At 33.2% G+C, this 25,041-nt stretch overlaps 2 protein-coding genes across 3 annotated transcripts in view; both read left to right on the top strand.

Annotated features, from left to right (window-relative positions):
• Positions 1–5,229: 5,229 nt before the first annotated feature.
• Positions 5,230–13,997, top strand: LOC134686402 (GTPase IMAP family member 9-like). The gene is made up of 4 exons (XM_063546074.1): positions 5,230–5,338; positions 6,504–6,671; positions 9,555–9,680; positions 12,437–13,997. Exons 2-4 carry the CDS (start codon positions 6,515–6,517, stop codon positions 13,708–13,710), a joined length of 1,557 nt encoding a protein of 518 aa, XP_063402144.1. The 5' UTR covers positions 5,230–5,338; positions 6,504–6,514; the 3' UTR covers positions 13,711–13,997.
• A 5,152-nt stretch (positions 13,998–19,149) lies between these two features.
• The window catches only part of LOC134688227 (arrestin domain-containing protein 2-like), a 69,752-nt gene continuing 63,860 nt past the window's right edge, over positions 19,150–25,041 (top strand). For both annotated transcript variants that reach the window (XM_063548719.1, XM_063548720.1), the window contains exon 1: positions 19,150–19,241. The gene's annotated coding sequence lies outside the window, so the exon portion shown is untranslated. The remainder of the gene's footprint in view (positions 19,242–25,041) is intronic.

A 25,041-nucleotide genomic window follows, 5' to 3' on the forward strand; every position in this document is an offset into this window, starting at 1 on the left:
CAAGCCGTTTTCTAAGATAGTTCTTACCTGATTGAGTTCCCTATGCACATTCACAAGGCTGCACATTGCGTTGTTGTAGGGTCTTTTTATTATTTTTTGAATATAGAATAATATGCTGTTCTCGTTTTTGAAATTTTTTTCTTTACTCAGGAATACGCTGCCTCCTTACTGACGGGATTGGCATAACTTTAAAAGGAAACATTTTCTTTCAGTGAGATAGAAATCTAAGCCATTACTAGAGAAGGTGATTTATGAAAGCGTTTAATTGAAGGAAGTCAGTAAATATGTTTAAAGAACTTCTTCGAGTTAAACATTATATTTTTAAAATGCTGGACACTATTGATAACATACTGCCCGAGTTTACTGGATTGTATTTTCAAGTCGGTATTTCAATGTTCACTACTAATGTCCATCCCCATAAGTCAACTCTTTTATTATAATTTTAAATTCATACAACACCCATTCAAAGACACAGGTAAAAAAATACATAAATGTTTAGATTCACGATCAGATAAATGGTGGGTGATCTATCAATCCATACTGCCTACATCTCAAAGGTCCCTGTCATATACTTACGATCTTTGATGGTCTGCTTCATATCGTAATCTTTTTTTCTGACTTGACAGATAGACATCTTTGACCAACTTTGCGATTCCAATTTTCCAGGTGTCACCAGGGAACTAAATGTTATGTACTTACAATAAATCAGAAAATATGCTTTTGCGGGGCCATTATATAGTCAGTTAGACCGTAATTGGAAAATATTTGAGCTTTGTTTAATCACACCTTATTGTAAATAACTTTCTATTTGTACTGTTATTTTGACTATTCTTTCCAAATAAAGAGGGGTTCCAAACCCAGACCCCACTGGATCCGCCACTGAGGTGGTTATTTTCAATGAATATATCCTTTTACTTTTATATTTTTCTTAATTTGTACTAAATAGAAAAAGTATGCATGGGCCATTATGTTTTTACTATACTGTACTATAAAAGCTGTGTCTCTTCGAGTCTTTTCTATATTTAACTGTAAAAATGTTTTAAAAAAGTTTTATGTTATAATACAACACCTTAGCTTGACAAAGTAGCGCCAGCTCTAAAATAGAACATAAACTGACTTCCGAAAACACTGAAAATGAAATGTTGTTTATACACAATCCTTGTGATAAACGGTTTTGCGATTTGCGATTTTATATCAAAAGTATATTCTTTCATCCTTTACTTTTGTATGTATAAGCATTTTTTGTGTATAGAGATTTGAAATATCCAAAAATCTAAACTTTCTCTTTCGATTTATATTTTTTTTATTATGGCTTTTTGAGTTTCATACCTGTTTTTTATTCGAGTAAATTTATTATCTGCAAGTTAAATGTGGTCTCCTTCTATTCTCGAGGGTTCAAGTTATTCCATGAAGATAAAACAGAGTATCTGAAATACCAATAAATATAAGATCTGTTTCATTGTCCTCAGGTGCTGCTGTTGTGTTCCATTAGTTTAAGTTGCCCTCCTTCCAAAAAAATCAAATGGCTATCAAAGGGTGTAAAATCATGTTTTGATTGATGTTTTTTGTATATAAAAATAAAAAAGTAAATATTTTAATTCTAACATAATGTATCATCAATTATTTTCCTTCAATAAATGTAACTTCCTCAACTATTCATAATCGTAATCCATGTTCTTAATATCTAGTAAATAGTTATCAAAGGTACCAGGATTATAATTTAAAACGCCGGACGCGCGTTTCGTCTACATTTTCGACTCATCAGTGACGCTCAGATCATAACAGTTAAAAAGCAAACAATTGAGCATTGAGGAACCAAAATTCCAAAAACGTTGTGCCAAATACGCTCAATGTAATCTACTCCTGGGGGTAAGGAAATCCTTAGTTTTTCGAAAAATTCAAAGTTTTGGTAACAGGAAATTTATAAAAATGACCATATCATTGATATTCATGTCAAAGTGAAGTGCTGGCTACTGGGTGAGTGATACCCTTGGGGACGAAACGTCCACCAGCAGTGGCATCAAAGGTACCAGGATTATAATTTAGTACGCCAGACGCGCGTTTCGTGTTCATAAGACACATCAGTGACGCTTATATCAAAACAGTCAAAAAGCCAAACAAAAACAAAGATGAAGAGCATTGAGGACCCAAAATAACGTCGTGCCAAATACGGCTAAGGTAATCTACTCATGGGGGTAAGAAAATCCTTAGTTTTTCGAAAAATTCAAAGTTTTATTAACAGGAAATTTATAAAAATGACCATATAATTGATATTCATGTCAACACCGAAGTGCTGACTACTGGGCTGGTGATATCCTCGGGGACGAAACGTCCACTAATAGTGGCATAGACCAAGTGGTGTATATAGTTATCAAAGGTACCAGGATTTTAATTTTATACGCCAGACGCGCGTTTCGTTTACATCAGACTCATCAGTCACGCTCAGATCAAAACAGTTAAAAAGCCAATATTTTTTCGAAAAATTCAAAGTTTTGTAAACAGGAAATTTTATAAAAAGTACCATACAATTGATATTCATGTCAACACACCAAAGTGATGACTAACTGATTTTAATGCTGAACACACACAAGGCCTACGATGACTACCCAACACATGTAGGAAAATCCGAATTTAAATTTTGTGTAAACATTGATTTTGATCAATGAAAACGTACTAGAGTTTAATGTCAGTTTTCAGTTCACTTTAGCACACCGAGATAAGCTAAATTTTCACACGGTCTTGTGTAGTCTATCTAATGTGTTGGTTATTCGTTTCGTCCCCGAGGGTATAACAAGCCAGTAGTCGTCAGCAGTTCAGTGTTGACATGAATATTAATTATATGGTCATTTACATACATTTCCTGTTACAAAACTTTGAATTTTTCTAAATATAAAGGAATTTCTTATCCCAGGAATAGTTTACCTTTGCCGTATTTGACACAACTTTTTGGAAATTGGTTCCTCAATTCTCTTCAACTTTGTACTTTGTTTTGGTTTTATAACTTTTTTGATCTGAGCGTCACTTATGAGGCTCATGTAGACGAAACGCGCGTCTGGCGTACTAAATTATAATCCTTGTACCTCTGATAACCATTTATATTGAAGCGTATGCGTAAAGACTTGATTTTTGCCCAATAATATCCAGCATGTTTTATGCGACTGCATGTCATACAAGTTATAGGTGAATGTTATAAAACCAGACTTCATCAACCATTTTCTACATTAAAAATTGCCGGTACCAATGCAAGTCAGAAATAGCACAGTTGCTATCCATAAGTTTGATGTGTTTTAGCTTTTGAATTTTCCATTTAATTATGGACTTTCGATTTTGAACTTTCCTCTGAGGACGGTATTTTCGTAACTTTACTTTTTTATGATATGGCTGTATCATCACTAGGTTTTATTATGTATTTTTAGTAGTGTTATATTCTTCTACTGTGGCAAATATAGAACATCCTAGGCTTCAAACGCATACAGTATATTTAGTGTTTATTATCAATAACCCACTAGAAATTTTTAATATCAAATTTTCTGAAATGGAAGACCTGAAAATTGAGGCACTGAATAAAAAATGTCGGAGTTTTTTTGTTTTTTTTTTTATCGAAGAAGACATATTCAAAGGATAAAACGCTACTATAAAACATACTCAAACTACTTAAATATATATTTTAATTTGTTGAATTTTGATTTAGTTCTGGTCTAGCTGATCCAATCAAATTATTTAGATATATTTAAGACATTTTCTACTTCAGTTATAATTTGCTGAATGTATTATTCGTCCTCTTACTGTCTACAAAACCTGGTAAAGTTTCGTTCTCGTGTGTGGAAACTACTTCGGCTCCACCACCGGTTTGTCCATGATTGTGACTTTTGAAAGATGTTTCTTCTCTTCCTCAATTTTTATATTCAATGCCTGCCGTTTTACTTGTCTCTACTGCCACATTTCATGTTTATTCATACAAGGTATATCTATCAGGTGATGCTTATCTGGTTGACGAAACCTTTATCTGCTTTTGGAGTTCATCATTCCTTCAGATTTGGTTTGTAACTTTTATTTCTTCGTCTATATACCGATTAACATGATTTGACAATCTGAATACCACTGTTGCCATATGTACGCCTGGAAATGTAAGGTCACTTGCTCACATTTGTCTCACTGACAATGTATTTCTATCTTTCTTTAGTTACACATATATATATTTGTTTTTGTAGTGATTAAGATTATAACAATGTTGAAAGTTGCACCCCAATTTTTGACCTTTTTACTTTGCTTTTTTTCACTCATCGTGGTACAAATGATGGACTTGTATGCGACTGTCATACAAATGAGAGGTTCAGCTTGCTATAAAACCAGGTTAAATCCAATTTTTCCTACATAAGAAAATGCCTTACCGGTTTTTGACATTTGTTATCCATTCGTTTGATTTGTTTGAGCTTTTGATTTCACCATTTGATTACGGACTTTCCGTTTAGATTTTTCTTCGGAGTTTGATATTGTTGTTATTTTACGTTTCAATTCGCCGTTTCAGAATCTAATGAATCCTGGGTAATATTTTCAAAAACGTACACCAAAGCGTTTTGATATGCTTAAAACGTTATAAACATTGGAAATTCAACCAATGACGTAACGTTATTTTCACTTTTGGGTACGAACAATGAAATTACCCATGATGCTTTAGATTCTGAAACGACCAATTGCACAACGCGTGTTACAAAGGGAGATAACGAACGAGGTGCATGTAAAATGATCGGATTTATCAATATAAATGTTCTTTTTCTCTTTATTTTACCCTCATTCTTCATGAGGGTCTGGATGGGGGAGTCTGTTATTCTGTAAACATTTAATTTTTACCCCTTTTTTCTCTAATCTTTAAAAAATTATCCCTTTTTTCTCTAATCTTCAAAAATTAACCCCTTTTTCCCTAATCTTCATTTTTTTGCCCGTTATTCTCTATTCTTCATTTTTTTAAGGGCATTATTCTTTAATCATTTTACCCCATCCAAACCCTCCTTCATATTAGTTGTTGCGTGTAATAGCTCTACTTCAATTCATTAATTGTTGTAATATCATCTTTCATGTTATTCTACCCAATTGTAATCTTACTCGGTTTTCTAAAAATAATAATCCTTTTCAATGTATATTTTGACTGTTTCGATTTAAATCTATCGATCTAAGGGTATATAGTCCCTTTATTCGTTGTATGAATAGCAGATGTACATAACAAGTCTAGTAATAAACTTCTTGATATATTCAATATCACGATACTTTACTATTTAAAGAAGTGACATATGTAAAAGTACTTTCGGTTTTAAAGTTTTTACGCCATAAGTGAGCATAAGTGAGTATTTGTTTTTATTTTCATATAAAAAAACATTTAAATAATTGTTTAACATTTCTTTGTAATAAACAGAGAAAGAAAGCTGAAAAATCCGAGACTTATAAAGACTAACAAATAATGAATAATTATCAACATGGCTCCTTTTGGAACAAAAAATGTATATAATTAAGAAAGAACTCTCAATATTCCTGTTCTTCCGAACTTTCTGAATGTATCTTTGGTTGTCCACACTGATAGTTGAGACAAATTAATCCTGTGATATCTTAATATAAGATTTGCGAATAGAAACGGGGAATGTGTGAAAGAGGCCAAAAAAGCAGAAAACACAAACAAAAAATCTTGCACAAAAAGGCGGGCTTCAGCTGACCTCTAAACAATTAGTAGTTACTAATTCAGCAAAACGGAAGCCACACTTAACTCCGAAGTATGTCTTAAATGAACCAAAATAAAAAATATACATATCCATGAATAACAAGGCTAGTAGCATACTTTTGCGGTGGTATTGAACATTTTGTTTGAGATCTCAGATACCCTCTTCTTCATTTAGCAAATGTTGAATAAAGAAACACAAATTCTAATAAGACGTTCTTCTAAAAGATTTGGGTACAAAGCCATGTTCTAATTTAAATAGAATAGGGGCTGCACGTGATTGACGTCCCAATTGAAAATGCAACATCAGATGAATTTTGGGCAACGCCAGAGATCAAAATGGACGTTTTTGTTGGTGTTGCTCACTAGGAAATTAAATAAAAACATTATAAAAGTAAGTTTAAATGGTTCTGTTCCTTTTTATATTGATAAACTGTTCATTTTCTATAACGTTTGTGGTTCATGAAATCAAAATGGCGACATTCCGAACTTCTAATATAGCCGGGTCCGCTTCGAAGTGAAAAAGTTCAAATACCCGGTATTCCTATTAGAATCGAAATAATTTTATCCTGCAATGTTCTATGCTCATTTTAACATAGGTAGGCATTATATATGTAAACATTTAATACCTCACTTACGCTCGGTATTAAGATATTAACAAATATAATGCCAACCCATGTTAAAATGAGCATAGAGCATGGCAGGATAGAAGTATTTCTTAAGCAATACGCACAGTAAAATTAAGTTTAAATGACAATCTCACTATTAACTTTTATTCAATTAATTTCTATTTCAGGAATCAAAATAATGTCCAAGTGGACGTGCAAGCTGTGTACATTTATAAATGAGGTTGATTCGATGTTTTGCCAAGCTTGTGAAAATGTTAAGATTGAAGAAACTGAAGAATTGGAAAATATGTGCAGCTACAGAACTAAACCAATGAGCAACTATGCATATGAAGCAGGTTGTTTGCCTTAACTTTGCAATTTAAAGTTTAAAGTTCATAATTCTCAATATCTTTATTGAATTTATATCGTAACCATCGGAAGGATGCGGTAGAATATTTATTTATCGTTTTCAACATTACGAGTAATATTCCTTGTTCATGCTATTACTTTAGTCCGAAATTGCATAGACATACCGGTTAATTGTTTGACCCTTAACTTTAATTATTTATTTTCATTTAAAAATTTGTTTATAATTTTCTTGTTTAATGTGTATCCAAAACCTTAGCATTATGGGTATAACTTGTAAGACTATCGTTATATTCAAATATGGTTTTAAATTGTCGAAATCACATTTACAGCATTAAACCGTCCAATTTAAAGATAATATGTAAAACTGCCTGCGAATTTGAAATATTGTATGTGCCAACACACTTTCTGTTTAACTGTATGCATCTATAGAGTTAATGAAACAGGGCGATACGGAGGAACTCCTTTCTGATATTGGAGAACTCCTTCGTGGTCCGCTGAAGGCAAACAACAACTGTCACAAGTTATCATAATGAAGGCCACAAATGTTCCCTTTTTATGTAAAGTTCATGTAAAAGATTTAACATACAATACAATCATAACTACCAATTGTAAGTTTTTATATACAAAATTTTTGGTACAATATATCAAGCCATAAAGGCTTATTTTGTAATAAGTTAGACAAATGTCATCAATGTTTAAAGTCAAATGATTTAGAGTTATCTCCCATGAACTATGAATTTGCTAATAATAGAACTGTAGTGTCACATCTTATTTTTTTAGCATCTGGGAGCTTCCAAGTAGCAAAGAAAAACCTTTAAAACAAAGAAATGAAAGTTTATTTCTAAACTAAATAAGACCTTTTTAGTGGAAAGTCCACAACCTATTACTATATTAAAAATCTATAATCATACAATCCGACCCATCTTGTTATATGAATCTAAAACTTTGGGTTATTTACCACATAAGAAACAAACAAAATGAACAACTTTATATCAAAAGAAACTAATTAAAATCATACTATGCTTTGTAAATTTTCGCTTCAAGCTAATATGAAAACATCAAATATGGCATATAGAGGGGAAATGTGTTCGCTCTGAACACCTTATCATCAGTTCAATATGAGAAAATATTGGATCCATCATATTAAAGATATTGAACCTTCAAATACTATTTTAAGGGAGGCCATACATCTATGCCATTATATGGACAAACCTAACCCGGAATCTTGTATAGGAAGCATTAAACATAATTTTATATTTAAATTTCTAGTCTTAGACTATCTATTTGTAACCAATCACACTTTAAGCAAAAAGTTATCAAAGGTACCGGAACTATAATTTAAAATGCTAGACGCGCGGTTCGTCTTCATAAAACACATCAGTAACGCTTAGATCAAAATAGTTAAAAATCCAAACAAGTACAAATTTGAAGAGCATTGAGGTCCTAAAATTCCAAAAAGTTGTGCCTCATACAGCTAAGGCAATCTATTCCTGGGATACGAAAATCTTTAGATTTCCGAAAGAGTTTTGTAAACATGAAATTTATAAAAATTACCATATGATTGATATTTATGTAAACACCGAAGTGTTGACTACTGGGCTGGTGAAACACTCTGGGACGAAACGTCCACCAGCGGTGCAAACATTTATCAAAGTTATCTTGTTTATAATGTAATCCTTAAGACGTGCGTTTCGTCTTCATAAGACTCTTTAGTGACTCTTACATCAAAATAGTTATAAAGCCAAACGAGTACAAAGTTCAAGAATATTGTGGACCATATATTTAAAAAAATGTCAAAACCTCTTTACAGCTCATTTCAATGAGTTTGTAGCTAAAGGTAATATCTTTGGTTAGCTTGCTTGAAAGCTGAACCGTGAAGTGATTGTTGTTGGGTAATGTATACTACCCTCCTTTCGATGTAGCCTAGTCCTTCGGACTTCTCTTGAACTGAATTTTAATTTACGTATTGTTATGCGTTTACTTTTCTACATTAGGTAGAGGTATAGGGGAGGTTTGAGATCTCATAAACATGGTTAACCCCGCCGCAATTTTATGACTGTCCCATGTCAGGAGCATCTGGCCTTTGTTAGTCTTGCATGATTTTTTAATTTTAGTTTTTGTGTATAATTTGGAGTTGAGTATGACATCTATCATCACTGTACTAGTATACATATTTTTAATGGGCTAGCTGAAGACCGCCTCCGGGTGTGGGAGTTTCTCGCTACATTGAAGATCCAGTGGTGGCCTTCGGCTGTTGTCTGCTCTTTGGTCGGGTTGTCGTCGCTTTGACACACTTCCTTACACAGATAAATTAGTTTTCTGTAGGACTAGTCTACTCTTAGTGGAGGGTAGTTTACCTTACCTAACAATGACTTCACGGTTCAGCTCGCAAGTAATCTAACCAAAGATATTGCCTTTGCTTATTCACTTATCCAGGTCACAGTGGCACCCAAAATAGCTGTATGTGTTGTCAAAAACATGGTTCATAATGTTACTTTGTGTGAATATGTTTTAGTTCGGTTCATCATTCTAATCATTCTAAGCATTTACTGATTTATGTTGTAATTCAATTGATTGTATGGCTCAAATTTTAGGCTCAATGCTATCATGTACGCCTTACATTTTTTTTAAATATACATGTACTATAAAATTACATTTCATTTGCAACATTGAAGGACTCCTTTATCGTCGGACAAAGGATATAAATATTAACATGCAAGTACTCATTTTCTACATGGAACGACTTATATTCGACATAAAATAATTTCTTTACGAAAATGTTCAGATTATTTCGCCAGATTGATATTGCTTATCAGCTATGAAACATTTCAAGAAAGTTGTCGTTGTTTATGATCTTGTTTTTGTTACAGATTGGTCTTGTTCGAGGTGTACATTCACAAACAAAAATTCATACAAAAGATGTAAAATGTGTGCTTTAGAGAATCTTACATACGAAAGTAACCCCGAGTCAGATAGTTTTCCATCTGTTATACAAGGTAATATAATGCAGTTAAATTTGTACGTATAAAGTACATAGTGAACAATGTGATGTCTCCATTTTAAGGTGCATATATTCATGCACTAAAAAAAACGGATGTAATTACACCATGATATTTTATCTGAGTACAACATAACTGAGTAACTTTACCTCTACTTTCCGCTATATAGATGATGTTCTTTCATTAAACAATTCAAAATTTGGTGACTATGTAGAACGCATCTATCCAATCGAACTAGAGATAAAGGATACTACAGAAACAGTTAAGTCGGCTATATATCTTGACTTTCATCTAGAAATTGACAATGAGGGTCAGTTGAAAACAAAACTTTACGACAAAAGAGATGATTTCAGCTTTCCAATTGTGAACTTTCCATTTCTAAGTAGCAACATTCCAGCAGCACCTGCATACGGGGTATATATTTCCCAATTGATACGATATTCCCGTGCTTGCATTTCCTATCATGATTTTCTTGATAGAGGTTTGCTGCTTACAAGGGAGCTATTAAACCAAGAGTTCCAAATGGTGAAGTTGAAATCATCCCTTCGTAAATTTTACGGACGCCATCACGTGTTGGTTGACCGTTGTGGAATAACCGTTTCACAAATGATATCGGATATGTTCCTTACGTCGTAACTACAATCCCCTTCCCTTTCATGAATGTGACCTACCGAATAAGACTATTTACCGAATTTGTTATCACATAAGCAACACGATGGGTGCACCTGAGCTCACCCCTAGATTTTGGTGGGGTTCGTGTTGTTTATTCTTTAATTTTCTATGTTGTGTCATGTGTACTATTATTTTCTGTTTTTCTGTTTGTCTTTTTCATTTTTAGCAATGGCGTTGTCAGTTTGTTTTAGATTTATGAGTTTGACTGTCCCATTGGTATCTTTCGTCCCTCTTTTAATAATTGTAAAGCCTGGCAGCACCTAGACAAGTAAATGTTACATCCATTTTATGTTTTAAGTTAAAACCCGTTACGAATTTTGATGAAGATTTACATTCCTTGCCACAGAAGATGGTAAATTAAACAAACACCTGGGATTTCTTTGATACAGTCCACTCATTTACAATATTTAAATCACTTTTGTTGAAAAGATTACTTTTGTCCATTTCAATCACAATCATTACCTGAGGGGGGACATTCTCAAGATTTCACATGATTTTTTATTTTTTCACCAGCTGTGGCAAGGAAAACAATCTACAAAAGTGTTTTTTTTTTTACTTTTTAAAACACAAAATGAATACAACTTGTATATATCTAGGTGCTGCCAGGATTTAAAAATTAAAACAGTTTTGTCTGTATTCAGAGAAAATTTCATAGTGTAAACATAGTCAATTTTTTAACGTGTATAGATAAATCTTAACTTGAATTAAACATGGTCATTTTTCAGAAAAAGAGTTTTCCTATGACGTGTCATAAGCAACCAAGCTATTACCTGGCTTCTTCTTCGGATTATAGTTAATTTGTACATTTATTAATTATATTGATGAAAGGAATAAGTTCAAAACAAAACTAGAATTGCCATTGCAAGCAGTAGCGGATGTCACCCTGATCCACCAATTGACACTAAACAGCAGCCATGGTAACGGTAATTTACAAGTTACCATTTCTGTAACGTTTCATACATTTTTGAACAATTTTTAAAATTTTGCTATTTTTGAACAGTTTCCATGGCAACATTGCAAATTCCAAAGTCATACTGCTGCTTCATATTGTGTTCCTCATAATATCACACCATCATATAACATTAAATGGCCATAGAATTACTTTATTTTCTGGAATGTTCCAGGATTTTTTTCCATATTTTTGCTGTTTCTATGACAACAGCATCCATCTTGAAAATTCCAACACCCGATTGCACATCTGCACATGGGGGTTAACATTATGGTTAAGTTCCATCATCACTGGTCCATGCAATTCCGAGAAATATTCTGGGCAAAAAAGTGTGGAATAATAATTATAAATAAAAAAAAAGAATGAAACAATAGCAATATATCACCCAACCTCCGTCAGGGTGACATAAATAGAATGTGTGGTGTCGGTTCAAGTCAATGAAGTAAAACAACTAAACACAATAAAACCAAAACGTCACCAAATGAGGCTAGTGCTTTAAATTGGCCAGTGTTTCCGTCTACACATGCAAGACTCCCCAGTTCCGCATTGGGGTGACAGTTGATAGAAAACTCTTAGTTTTTCAAATTTCATGAACGATAATCTTAAAATAGACAGCATCAATGATATTCCACGACAATTCATAAGTTTCGTATGATTGGCATGTAGTACCCAAAAGAACATTAGGTATACAAGTAGATGTATAGATATATACAAAATCCTCCAAGCCTTCACATTATGTACACAAGTTGCAGTTTTAGTGTACATAAAACACATTGATGAGTTTCGATTGATTAACAGGTATTACCCAAAGCAACGTAAGGTGTACACACATTTGTACAGATAGAGAACACCTTAGTGTTTCGAGTAACTGTAGGTGTCTGAACTGAAAATGTACAGAAAATGAACACATCGTTGAATTTTCGTATACCGATTGCTGAGTTGACTGATGTCATTGGTGGTGGACATTTAGTTGCAGAGTGAACCACCTGACAGATCATTGATATGGTCGCTGTCTGTAATATTTCTGCTTATTGAGTTTTCATTTACTAAGTACAAAAGAAACACTTTAATATATCCAAGATATATTTTTTTTATATTTGACTTTAAATATTTTTCATTTGAAACATTTTAGATTCAAGACATACAGATTTTGAAGCAAGTAATGAAATTCGTATAGTTCTAATTGGAAGAACCGGATCTGGAAAAAGTGCCACCGGAAACTCTCTTCTTGGTAAAGAGCAGTTCGAATCCATGGTTTCTGCTTCCTCCATAACGAGCAAGTGCAAACGGGGGGAGTCTACTCGAAATGGGAAGAAAATAATAGTTGTTGATACACCCGGACTTTTTGATACTGGAATGACAAACGAAAAGGTTACCAAAGAAATAGTAAAATGCATCGGAATGACATCTCCAGGGCCGCACGCTATGGTTCTAGTTGTTGGTATCGGCAGATTCACGAAAGAAGAGCAAGACACAGTCAGCCATTTTGTCGATCATTTTGGTGAGGGAATGTTGCGATATATGATAGTTCTGTTCACCAGGAAAGACGACCTCACAAAAAGAAATCAGTCTATCTGCGATTATGTCAGACATGTACCACAAGAACTGGCATCAATTCTTCAACAGTGTGGAAATCGCTATATCGCTTTCAATAATGACGAGACAGGAGAGTCTCGAAAAGAACAAGTGGTAGAATTTTATGACATGGTCGATCGTATGGTCGTTAATAATGGCGGGTCCTGCTATACAAGTGAAATATACCAAGAAGCAGAACTAACATTACAGCGACGGATGCGTGCACAACGTGAAAGGCTGGAAGCAGAGAAGAGAAAGGAAAAGGAACAGATAGAGAGACAAGTAAAGTACAAATATGAACACAGATTAGAAAAAGAAATTTTTGAGAAAAGCAGAATAGAGGAAGAGTTGAACTCCAAGAAAAGACAGGAAGAGAAGGATAAAGAAGAAAAACGATTACTTGAGAAGGAGGTTGAGGGTCTGAAACAAAAGCTTAATGATGCAGCAAACTCTGGAGGTCGATACGATGCCGAAGACAAAAAAAGGATGGAGAAACAAATGGAATCATTACAACAACAGTTGAAATCGTCTGAAATAAGGAGTGCTAAGAGAGAAAGGGAGCAATTACAGAGAGAACTAGACGAGGCGAATCGTAGATTTCAAAAAGAATTAGCAGCAAAGGATCTAGAAATGAAGAGAGAACTAAAACGAAAGGATGATGAGTATAAATCAAGAATGAAAACGGACAAACTAAGACAAAAAGAAAGAGACAATGTAGAAAATGAAAACGATGGAGCTCTGTCAGATATCATTGGAGGTTTCAAGAAACTAGGTTCAGGCGTGGTAAAAGCTGGAAAGAAAATTCTTAGCTTCTTTGGAATCACTAAGTAAAAATATTTATCTCCTATATTTATATCAAGAATATTATCCGTCAACTCAACCCTTATTGTATGCATACTATATTGTAATTATGGATTATATATTTAAATAGGATAGCAGCAAGTCATTACTGGTTGAACTGGTACCCAGCGCTTTAGAATCCAATCAGATTGAATCAGATTTGAAAATTTGTAGTTTATAATCCTGCATAAATGTAAAAAAAAATGCAAGTTTTCTGAAATAGTTCTAACCTGTTCTTGTTTCTCAGTCACATCTACAAGGTTGCATGCACATTGCATTAGTGTAGGGCATTCTTTTTCTTAAAATATAAAACAAAATGTATTATTATCTTTTGTCTTTTTAACCGGATTTTTGGGACAAGAATTTCGGTTATTGATTTGGGGATGTACGGCGGGCGGCCGGGCGGCTTGGCGGTCGGGCGGGCGGCAATCAAAAGTTGTCCGTGCATTAACTCATGAACCGTTCAACCAAAGCTTTTAAAATTTTAATATGTTGTTACTGACAACAAAATGAAGGTCAAGTTCAAAAATGGCAATTTTGACTTTTACCGTACAGGAGTTATGGTTCTTGAAAGATCGTAAAATGGCGTTTCCATTCAAGTTGTTGCATTTACTCATGAACCATTCAATCTACGCTTTTCAAATTTTAAGACCCCGTTCACACTAGCATTTTTTTTTATCGATCTAATCTGAATCGATCTAAATAAAACCAGTTAGCGTTCACATTATCTTTAATAATAACGATCTCTATCGGTCTGATCTGAACCACTGCGTTCACACTACAATTAAAAACGCAATCGATCTAACCTTTTTGCCCGTAAAACTGTAAACGCTGTGTATAAATAGAAATTATTAATAAAATTCATGTGTTGATACACTGATACACACACTTGGGGAAAAAATTGGATAAATTTATTGTTTCTCTTGAATCACAAGTTAAAATTGTGATACTGGTGTTATTGCAGCTTTCCGTTTAATATTGAAAAAATTAACTGTAGCAACGAAGTTACGTACAACACGACGCCGGAAATACTGCGGTTCCTACAAGAAAAAAAATCAACAGGAGAAAAGAAGACACAGATTTCGCAAATCTATGCTACGGCGAAGACAACATGTTTTCAGTTTGTTTTAAAGGTCTTTTAACAGAGAAATATGGCCGGTTAAACAACGAACCTTTGATATAGTTTTGCCGCTACACATGCGCATACTTTATTTTCGATTCAATCGTACTAGTTTAAACCGATCTATGCGTTCACATTTAAAGTAAGATCGGTTTACTTTAGATCGATTCAAACTAAACTACCTCTTTTGGTGTTTTAGTTTAGACCGATTGAAGATCGATTCAATGCGTTCACATTAACCCTTAAACCGATCTAAAGAGAACTGGTCTAGTTTAAATCGATAAAAATTTTCTAGTGTGAACGGGGTCTAATATGTTGATACTGATGACAAAATGGAGGTAAAATTTGATATTGACGATTATCACTTTCACCATTCATCAGTAATTGTTCTTGTGATATGCCAGGACACAAATAAATGTTAATAAATCAATCCGGTTTGCTGTCGTTGTGACAGCCTCTTGTTTATGATTATAACTCGGAATCGGTTACTACTTTCTTTTTTACGTGATTGACATAAGTATATATATAGTAAGATGTCTTTTCTTTCAGCGAAAAAGCAATTGAAGCAATAACTAATAAGGTGATTTATGAAAGTGTATTATTTATTGTAGCTAGTAACTTTGTTGAGCTGTTCGCAGTTTTTTCCTTCCCAATGCAATGAATTACACCAAATTATAGAGATAAAATGTAAACGGGTTTACTTTGTAAGGATACCTTATAAACACATTGGATCATTTTTAAGATTCTCTTTTAAACCATGACAATTCAACTTTCTACCTCAGGCATAGACTACCTTAGCTGTATTTGGCAACACTTTTAGGAATTTTGGTCCTCAATGCTCTTCAACTTCGTACTTTATTTGAACCTTTTAAACTTTTTGGGATTCGTGCGTCAGTGATGAGTCTTATGTAGACGAAACGTGTGTCTGGCGTGTAGTCCTGGTTATTATGATGAGTTTATTTCCTAAATTATTACCTGGAATAGACCTCTAATACACCAGTTAGCAACCAAGAGCTTTTTCCTAGGGTATTTTCTGAGCAATTCTGGCCAAGTTGCCATGGATAATTGTCTCAAAAAATTTATAGCCACTTAGGAATCTACGACACTTGATGTGAGAATTTGCACCATTTTCAACTATTGGCATCATACAGCAATCGTTTTTCTCTGAGGAGTCGGACGTTCTCTCAACATTTTAGTAGAACCTTTCTTGACCGTTATGGAATAACCGTTTCACAGATGATATCGAATATGTTCCTTATGTCGTAACTGCAACACCCTTGCCCTTTTCACGAATGTGACCTACCGAATTAGACTATTTACCGGATTTGTAATAACATAAGCAACACGACGGGTGCCACATGTGGAGCAGGATCTGCTTACCCTCGAGAGCACCCGAGATCACCCCTAGTTTTTGGTGGGGTTCGTGTTGCTTAATTTTCTTTATTACACATGTCTTATGCGCGCAAACGTAATGCACCGGTGTCTTCTGTACTATTTATTATTTGTCTGTTTGTCGTCTTTTTACAGAGGATGACCTTGAGGTCACTCCGATGTATTGTTATCGCTTAAATTTCCGTCATTCATAAATTCTAGTCAAATTAGTTTTGGGTTTTCAACACCAGTGAAAAAAGTGCATTTTCATACCTGCGATTTCTGTTCTCCGGTTGTACGATGTTTCAACAAAATATGGAATCATTTCAGTTGTTGATTTAGTGGTGAAAATTTGACTGAATTATATCTTAATAAATACGATTTTATATGTTTAATTGGTGTTTCAGAAAGAGGTCAGGTGCTCTTGTTCATTCATAAAATTATCGTTCATTCATAAATTTATCGTAAAATAAAAATCACTACACAGGTTATACGTGTAGTGTAAATGACCACCTGTAATCTAAAAATAGCGGTCTCACTAATAACATCAAGAAGAACTTTTAGCGACAAGAAGCGTCAAGAACGGACAAGAAGAATAAATTAAGCGACAAGAAGACTATTTAGCGACATGAAAACTTCTCGTACCGCATGACGATGACCCATATCAAATGAACAATTATGTGTGGGACTTAGTTTTAAGAAATGATGTCAAAGTAACACTATGAAAATATTTTTAGTAAGCTGAAATATATATTTATTTTTTACATGTTTATATCTTGTAGTTATTTTATTTCTGTCCCATTTTTCAACATTAGCGTCTCGAAAGGTGAAATGTTTTAACTGAATGGTTAATTTAAATAATTATGAAAATTGTTAAAATTAAATAAATAAAAGTAATTATTGCCCAGTTACAAACACTACCAGGGGATAATCCATAATTACCTCCAACTTTAGCCTGGTAAACTTGTTGTCTCCTTGTGAAATATAAAACATATTAAAAATGATTTCCTGCTTAAGTCTTTAATTGATATAAAGTCAAAACCTTCTTGCTTTTCACTAGACAACCATGTCCTGTCAGGTTTAATTCTTATATATGTAGACGAAAAATAAAAGTGTCCCAAAACATTAACATGGCAGCATTTGCTTTTACAGCCTATTAGACTTTGATTTTTTTACAGAAGAGTGTCCACCATGCACTTGCACTGCACTATAATAATAGTAGAATAGAATTATCATATATACAAATAGATGAAAATGACATTTATCGGTCGTCCAACTGTCTATATCAATCTGCTCAGCTCTTAATAAAACTCCATATCACGGCTTTGTGACGTCAAATACGTTGACCTGGCCTTAATAACTTTGACCCGGACATATCAGCGACGTCATAATGTTTGAACCGACGTTGATAAGTTTGCCCCGAACTTATCAAGTCAACTTCCGGTTGCTGATGAAACTAAGACAATACTTTCAAAAGACGCAAATGCAGCCCGATAAATCGATTATCAGGTTATCGGCATATTAATATTGTAAAATATCAGCTGCTCGAAATAATATGAAGGCTTTTTGATCTCGTTCGCTGCGCTTACTCGACAAAAAGCTTAATATTATGTCTCGCAGCTGATATTTTACGATATCAACATGCAGACAACCTGATAATTGGTACATACATGCAATCGTAATATTAATAATATATATAACAACAAACCAGTGTATTCTCTACGACTATTATTATACAAGTATAATAGTCCAAGGTATACTGATTTCTTGCACTACAATATAATAGTTATTACGGTGAGGTTGAATTTCCTGTCATTTATTCATCATCCAAGCACGAACTTGTATCAGAAAAAATATCTCTGTTAACCCAAGTTTCAGGTATAGAGATGTGATCTGTTTCTTTGACATGTTCTTTTGACCATCCACAAGAACCTGCGGTCATCCGATGTTCAGTACTTCAGTACTTTGATTATTTTTAGCCATGGTGTTGTCAGTTTATTTTGAATTTCTATCTATGAGTTTGACCCTCCCTCTTGTACGTTAGACAAATATAAATGTAAAACCATTCTACAGACCTAATTTTAAGTACATAATAATGAACGTTAGACAAATATGTCTAACGTTCATTATTATGTACTTAAAATTAGGTCTGTACCAAATATGTCTAACGTTCATTATTATGTACTTAAAATTAGGTCTGTAGAATGGTTTTACATTTGTCATTTCGACTATACGTTGTAGTCTTTACTCATTGTCGAAGGCCAAACGGTGTCCTATAGTTAATAATTTCTGTGTCATTTGTTCTATTTTGGACAGTTGTCTAATCTCATTGGCAATCATGCCATTGTCACATCCATAACAGTCTACGATCAAACTTGCTTCAGTGAATTGGAACCTTAGTTAAAGTCTCAGTTCAAGTATATTTACATAGTTTAACATTAAAACCTTTGCACTACAAGTGTATCATTTAAATCGTGTCAGAACCAAAGCAGGCTTTCTTGATCTTGTTTGAATAATACCTTACAATACATATACTACAAACATCGAATCAATTCATAAGCTTGTTGAGTTGCTTTTCTTTAACGAATGTTTTCTCAGTTGATGAAAGCGTTAATTATCCAAGTATTTCTTTAAGTGTTATATGTCGAAGTTGTTTTGACCCGGATCATTTCACCAAATGGGTCATGATTAAGTGTTAATAGCTTACAGTTTCGCAATAGCTAACTTCTGTTAAAGTAATTATATAATCCCCACTTCTTAACGTTAACGATTATCTCTATCTCCTCATATCTTTAGCAGCAACAGAAAGAAAATGAACTACTTTTTTTCGATGGGGTCCTTTCTAACAGTGGATAAATATATTTTTGAATTTAAATTGAAAATTTTAGTACAGGATATTTGAAAATTTGATATTTAAATTTTCACCTGTATAATTGCCTTATCAAGGTGTATTGACACATATTTTGGTCAATCGAATTATTTGGCGCAAATTTCGTATTGTACCACAAAGACAAAAGAAGCACGTTTTCGGGTAAGTGAACATTTTAATATATTTACATTGGAGAAAACAACTGTTTACCTAATATTGAAAAATATGTTTATTTATATATCAAACTTCAAAAGGATGCATGTATACATGAAATAACTTGTCAAGTCTGTCAACTTTTTTATGAAGAGGCCAGGCAAAACTGATTTTTTTTTCTTCTTCGTAAGTGTTATGAACAAGTTGACAAATTACATTTCCTTAAAATCAAAATGAAACTGTTTGTAATTTCGTCGAAATATGGATAGCTAGTATATGCGCAGGACTATATAGGTTCAAAGTCGAACGATCGATTGATTGAGTGATTGTTTGTATTTTGCTAAACGGCCAGTGGAAAGTATTACATCTGTATACAGGTCGAGAACAAATCAACTTAAAGAAATACATCTTATTGAGAGGCTCTTAAATTTGATAGACAATTACACCAGACGGAAATGGCATAGTATAGTGAGGGAATGTTGAAAAATGGTAGAATTGTTCCTCTATAGTAGGTCATATATGGACTCTCAAAAAGTAATTGGCCAGGATTTTTCAATTTTTCAGAAAACTGAACACTTTCCATACACAAGACATCGGATTGCATTTCAGTATTTTGGCAAGAATGGTTAAATGTTCATAGAACGTGGCATGTTCCCTACACAATATATCTGATTTTTCGTTATAGTTGCGTTATAGTTGGCTTCCTTAGTATTTGGACAATAATGCGACACAGCCAAACGGCGCCCCTTTAGCCAACATGAATTAATCGCAGATTTAACCTCCCTGTCGGAAGAAGTAAAAACGCCATATTTCTAGACACCAGAAACATTGTCTTGGCTAACACATCCAACAATAAAATTATACGTATCTTTTTAAAAGAAAGAGAGATCCAAACTATATATATATAAATATAAAATATGATGCACTGAAGGATGCAAACATATTTACTGAATTTATAAAAAAAAATGAAAATGATAATTTTGGATTGGTTTCTTGCTATAGTTCTTATGGCTAAGTAATGTAGAAAGGTTGAAAAACTCTATTTTAAAACTCTATCATAAATCAAAAACAAATACACATACATATAGTATAACATTGTATAGCGGAATAAAGTCAGTGGCCTTATTTAAATTGAAATTCTGTTTTTTATAGGAGAAAGTCAGTGGCCTCACTTAAATTGAAATTTTAATTTATCCTAATTGAAACTTAACTTATATTAACCCTTTCAATTTTGCGGGTGCGACTGCTGCCTTCAAGGCTTGCAGCGGTATTAGGCTACTCTTTTCAAAATCTTCAATAGTGTCTTTTACGGGCAAGAGATGTGCATGGGCTTTGTCTTAACACGGGTCAGCCATCCAGCTTCCTCTTTCGATGGACTGTCGTCGTTTCTCAAGACCGGCCATGATGGCAAATTGCGATAAAGGAGAGCCTAAAATTCGGTCCCTGGAACCAGGAACCTTTGTGATAATAGTCCGATGCACTTACCATTACATCTCGGCTCTTCATCTGATGAAATTAATAGTAAATTTGGGATCGGATATGCAGATTTGCACTTGGGCGATCCTGGATTACACTAAATTACTAATTTATGAAGTTTAAGGACATTCAACTTAACCAAAACCTAAATATTTTTGGAAGATATCTATTTTAAATATTGTCTATCGTAATTCAAAATCATTTATTAATTTATATTAAAACATGTGATCCAATGCAACATTGAACAAACATTTTTGAATATGGTTAACAAATTGATATTCAGAAGACAATCTTGTTAACTTACGCAAACTGATGTGTTTTTCTAATCTCTAGTAATGCTGTAAAGTCAAACCAATCAAAAACAATAAACAAATTATTAGCATATGTTATAATTATAAATAAAAGATGTTTATGTATTTAACCGTATTTTGTTTGAAAAATTAACTAGTATTGAAAGTGGCATTACGTTAGCATGTATTTGTTTTTCTATCTTTTAAAAGTGCATCAGTTATGTCTAAAAATAAATAGTTTAAACAAAATTCCGGATACATACTAACTATTGTTTTAGCAATATCCTGGTACCTACTAGAAATAGTCATTTGCCAGTCTAGAATCACCTTAGCGCAAAATATGGATAATCATATTTTAATTTTTACCAGTAAATATTGAAAGTTCTTATGTATACTGGATAACCTATTTCACGATGGATCGTCTTTTCCATGACGGATCATCTATTCCATGATGGATCATCTATTCCATGATGGATCATCTATTCCATGATGGATCATCCAACACAAAAACCAACTAGAAAATAACAACTCGGTATAAAATGTAAGAAAAGTAAAGCAAAATAAACTTGAAAAAAACCTCTACAAATAAAAGCTAACAAGGAATAATACAATAACAGCTAACAGCAAGTATATTTCAGTGGCGGATCCAGAAATTTTCATAAGTGGGGGCCCACTTACTGAACTAACTCGGTATAAAATGTAAGAAAAGTAAAGCAAAATAAACTTGAAAAAACCTCTACAAATAAAAGCTAACAAGGAATAATACAATAACAGCTAACAGCAAGTATATTTCAGTGGCGGATCCAGAAATTTTCATAAGTGGGGGCCCACTTACTGAACTAAGAGGGGGCCCGCTCCAGTCACGCTCCTATGATTCCCTATATAAGCAACCAAATTTTTTTCCCCAAATCAGCCTCTGTATTTTCAAAATACCAGATATCAAAGCCCTAGGAACATATATATTGACATACTGTTCACATATTGCCCCAAAACAGCAAAAAAAACAAATACCGCGGGAAATTTTATAAAGGGGAAGTAATACACTCCGGCTCTCGAGTTGAAAATGGCCCTAGATATCCACCACGAGATCTACAATGATGTTGGTGTTGGTATTATTCATATTGTACACACATTATTGATACAATTATGCTTTATACATTAAATGAATAACCATCCACTGAGGTTCAGCAGGGGCGGATCCAGCCATTTAAAAAAAGGGGGGGGTTCCAACTACATGTCCCCATTCAAATGCATTGATCGGCCCCAAAAATGGGGTTCCAACCGCCGGAACCCCCCTCTGGATCCGCCACTGTTCAGTCTAATACAGAGCCTAATCTCCTGTACTTGGTGAAGAAGATGTACTGAAATAAAAATTGTGTTTTAGTATTTTAAATGAGATTACAAAAAAAAGACTAGACTAAAATATGATACTGATGGTCTGGCTTTTAGGGTTATACAGGACAATATGATTTTTTCAACTCTTTTTTTTAAATTTTTTTTTTACAAAAAATGATAAGTTTAAATGTCATTTTTACTGTTTCAGGGGATAAACTATATTTTTAAGTTGTGCACATTTTGTAATAATTTGATTTATTTCCCAGCTTTGTTTGTATCAATCCATGATTTGAAAAAAAAAAAAATGATTTTAGTGAAGGATATGTGTGAATTTTAATTGCTTCCAATCATATTGATGAATAGACTCTCCCTTCTTGTGGCTTTATTCCTTTTTAAATTTTCAATTAAAATCCAATTAAAATGGGTTAACAATGATATCCTCTGACAGAATATTTTATCCTGTAATTCTTATTTTGCTTGTTTACACTTCGAGTTGCAGATATCTTCCAAAAGTCAACAGAAAAAGATTTAGTACATGGTTAGTATCAACGCTCCTAGCCATATGTTTAACAAATCTTTCTGTTTTTGTTGCCAGATTTCTCTGAAAAACAGACACATCCAATTTTGTTTTGACATGCAATTTAGATGAAGCATTTAATTAGAACAAAGTTATGTTTATGAAATTAAGGTAATAAAAGTTAGTTCAGAATTAAAAATAAAAGTGTGAGAAGTTGACATGGTACAGACTGTTTAACTGTTGAAGAAGAAAACCTAGGGAAATAAAAAACAATGAATTGTGGAGGGGGTGGGGTAATTTTTTTTTTGCATTAAAACTTTTCCCCTGCTAAACAATCAGTACTAAAGTGTGAAGAGTAATGCTGCATTATCATTTTTTTTCTTCAAGAAAATTTAGCAGCCATAGTATTTTACAGTTCCATTGGATTTTCCTACGGAGTACACAATTATTTACTTATTAAAGTTGAAGGAGCAATTTCCTATTGATAAGAAGGGATTATTCTCTAAATTTCAATACTGATAAACATTTGGTGATAACATTCCATAATTTTTGGATGACATCATGTCAAACTGCTATCTATTTACAAAATATGATGTAATTAGACTTATAATACATGTACATTTAGTTATATATATATATATTTGTTGAAAAGTAACCCACCACTATCAGGCAAGAAGACAGTCCAGAATTGAATGATGACAAAGGTGCATCAGTTACATCAAGTTATATCTGACCACTGTTTTAGAAATAGGACAAGGATAGAACAAAACAATTGATGATTTGCTTTACATTTTAAGACCAAATGATGAGGATGTTAGAATTGAATTGTCGTTTTTAAACGATGTATATATATATATATATCCATGAAATTTGCTGTTTAATTGAGAATTATTTTTTTGGTAAATAATTGCAATCCTTGATGGGTTGGTTGAGGGTAAACAAGGAACTTAATATATATATGCTAAAAAATTCCTATTAATAGAAAGAAATACTTTGGAGTTCACTGAATATGCAACTTAACATCTTGCTTCATAATATCAGCATTTTTGAGGATAGTTTACTCAAACCTTTTAAACTGGTCATTTTCAAGCCTTTCAAAGTGTCATTTCTTATTGCTTATTATGGAATTTTACCATTGATTATCGTAAAGAGTTATCTTCTCAATTGATCAATTTGTGATAATTACCTATCTCTAGAACATAACTTCAACTGCCTATAATACCTTTTAACAAAGGCCACTAGAAAATCATCTCAAAATATATTTTGCTATTGTTTGCTCTCTGCTTTCATTGTTTTCATTACTTATTTTCAGTTTCATCAGGTTATGAATTTTTTAGCACAGTTATCTTACTCAGACTCAGAAATCAACCTATCAAAATACATGTACTCGATTTGGTGTGTTGAGAATTTTATGACCAAGGATCCAGACTCTTCTGGCATTAACATTTCAAGTACATTTGTTGTATTCAGAACTTGTTGTTACATTTAATATTAACTTTACTCTGACAGTAACTCAAGTACAAAATGTGTGCTCAAAGCACCAAATCCAGTAATTTTAAATTTTTGTTTTGTTGATAGGTTGAATTCTACGTGTGAGAATGACAAACAAACTAAAACAAATAAGGCCAGATAATTGGTTATCTCTTGACTTGTTACACATATTGTTTACTTTGGGGCCCCTTTTATAACATCCATATCATAAGAGTTTTGCTCATCATTTAATACAGTGGGCATTCTGTTATAACACTTTACTGCATACTCAGAGAACAAAATTTGTGCTTGAAGCAGGCTTCATTAAATTGTAAGAATTGCTTTGTATATTCCTTTTGATAGAATTTTTGGCAAACATTTTTGCATCCATAAAACTTTTATGATGATTGTTTTTTCAAACAAAAGTAATTATAAAGTAATTTATGAATCCTATAAATATCATATAAATATACTTTTGTACTTCAAATAAAAAATGATGTGAATAAGTGGAAGAAACAAGAAATAGATTTTGTGCAATTGATCACTGAGTTGATATTGACGTTTCATAGATTCTGAATTTGTTGTAAACAATTACTCATTTCAACTTTAGCTATGGGCCATTTGTATTAGTGGGTTATTTTTCTTGTAATTTTTTCAGATGATTAATCCTCCTGAATTAAGATCTCAACCTCGGCACAAAGTAATGTAAAGTTATAAAAAG

Source organism: Mytilus trossulus, chromosome 10 (assembly GCF_036588685.1).
Source record: "Mytilus trossulus isolate FHL-02 chromosome 10, PNRI_Mtr1.1.1.hap1, whole genome shotgun sequence".
NCBI classification, from domain to species: domain Eukaryota; kingdom Metazoa; phylum Mollusca; class Bivalvia; order Mytilida; family Mytilidae; genus Mytilus; species Mytilus trossulus.

Coding starts and splice junctions, on each gene's coding strand:
- LOC134686402 (XM_063546074.1), top strand. CDS start 6,515: ATGTCCAAGTGGACGTGCAAGCTGTGTACATTTATAAATGAGGTTGAT. Junction 6,672..9,554: donor CAACTATGCATATGAAGCAG/GTTGTTTGCCTT, acceptor TTTTTGTTACAG/ATTGGTCTTGTTCGAGGTGT. Junction 9,681..12,436: donor TTTTCCATCTGTTATACAAG/GTAATATAATGC, acceptor GAAACATTTTAG/ATTCAAGACATACAGATTTT.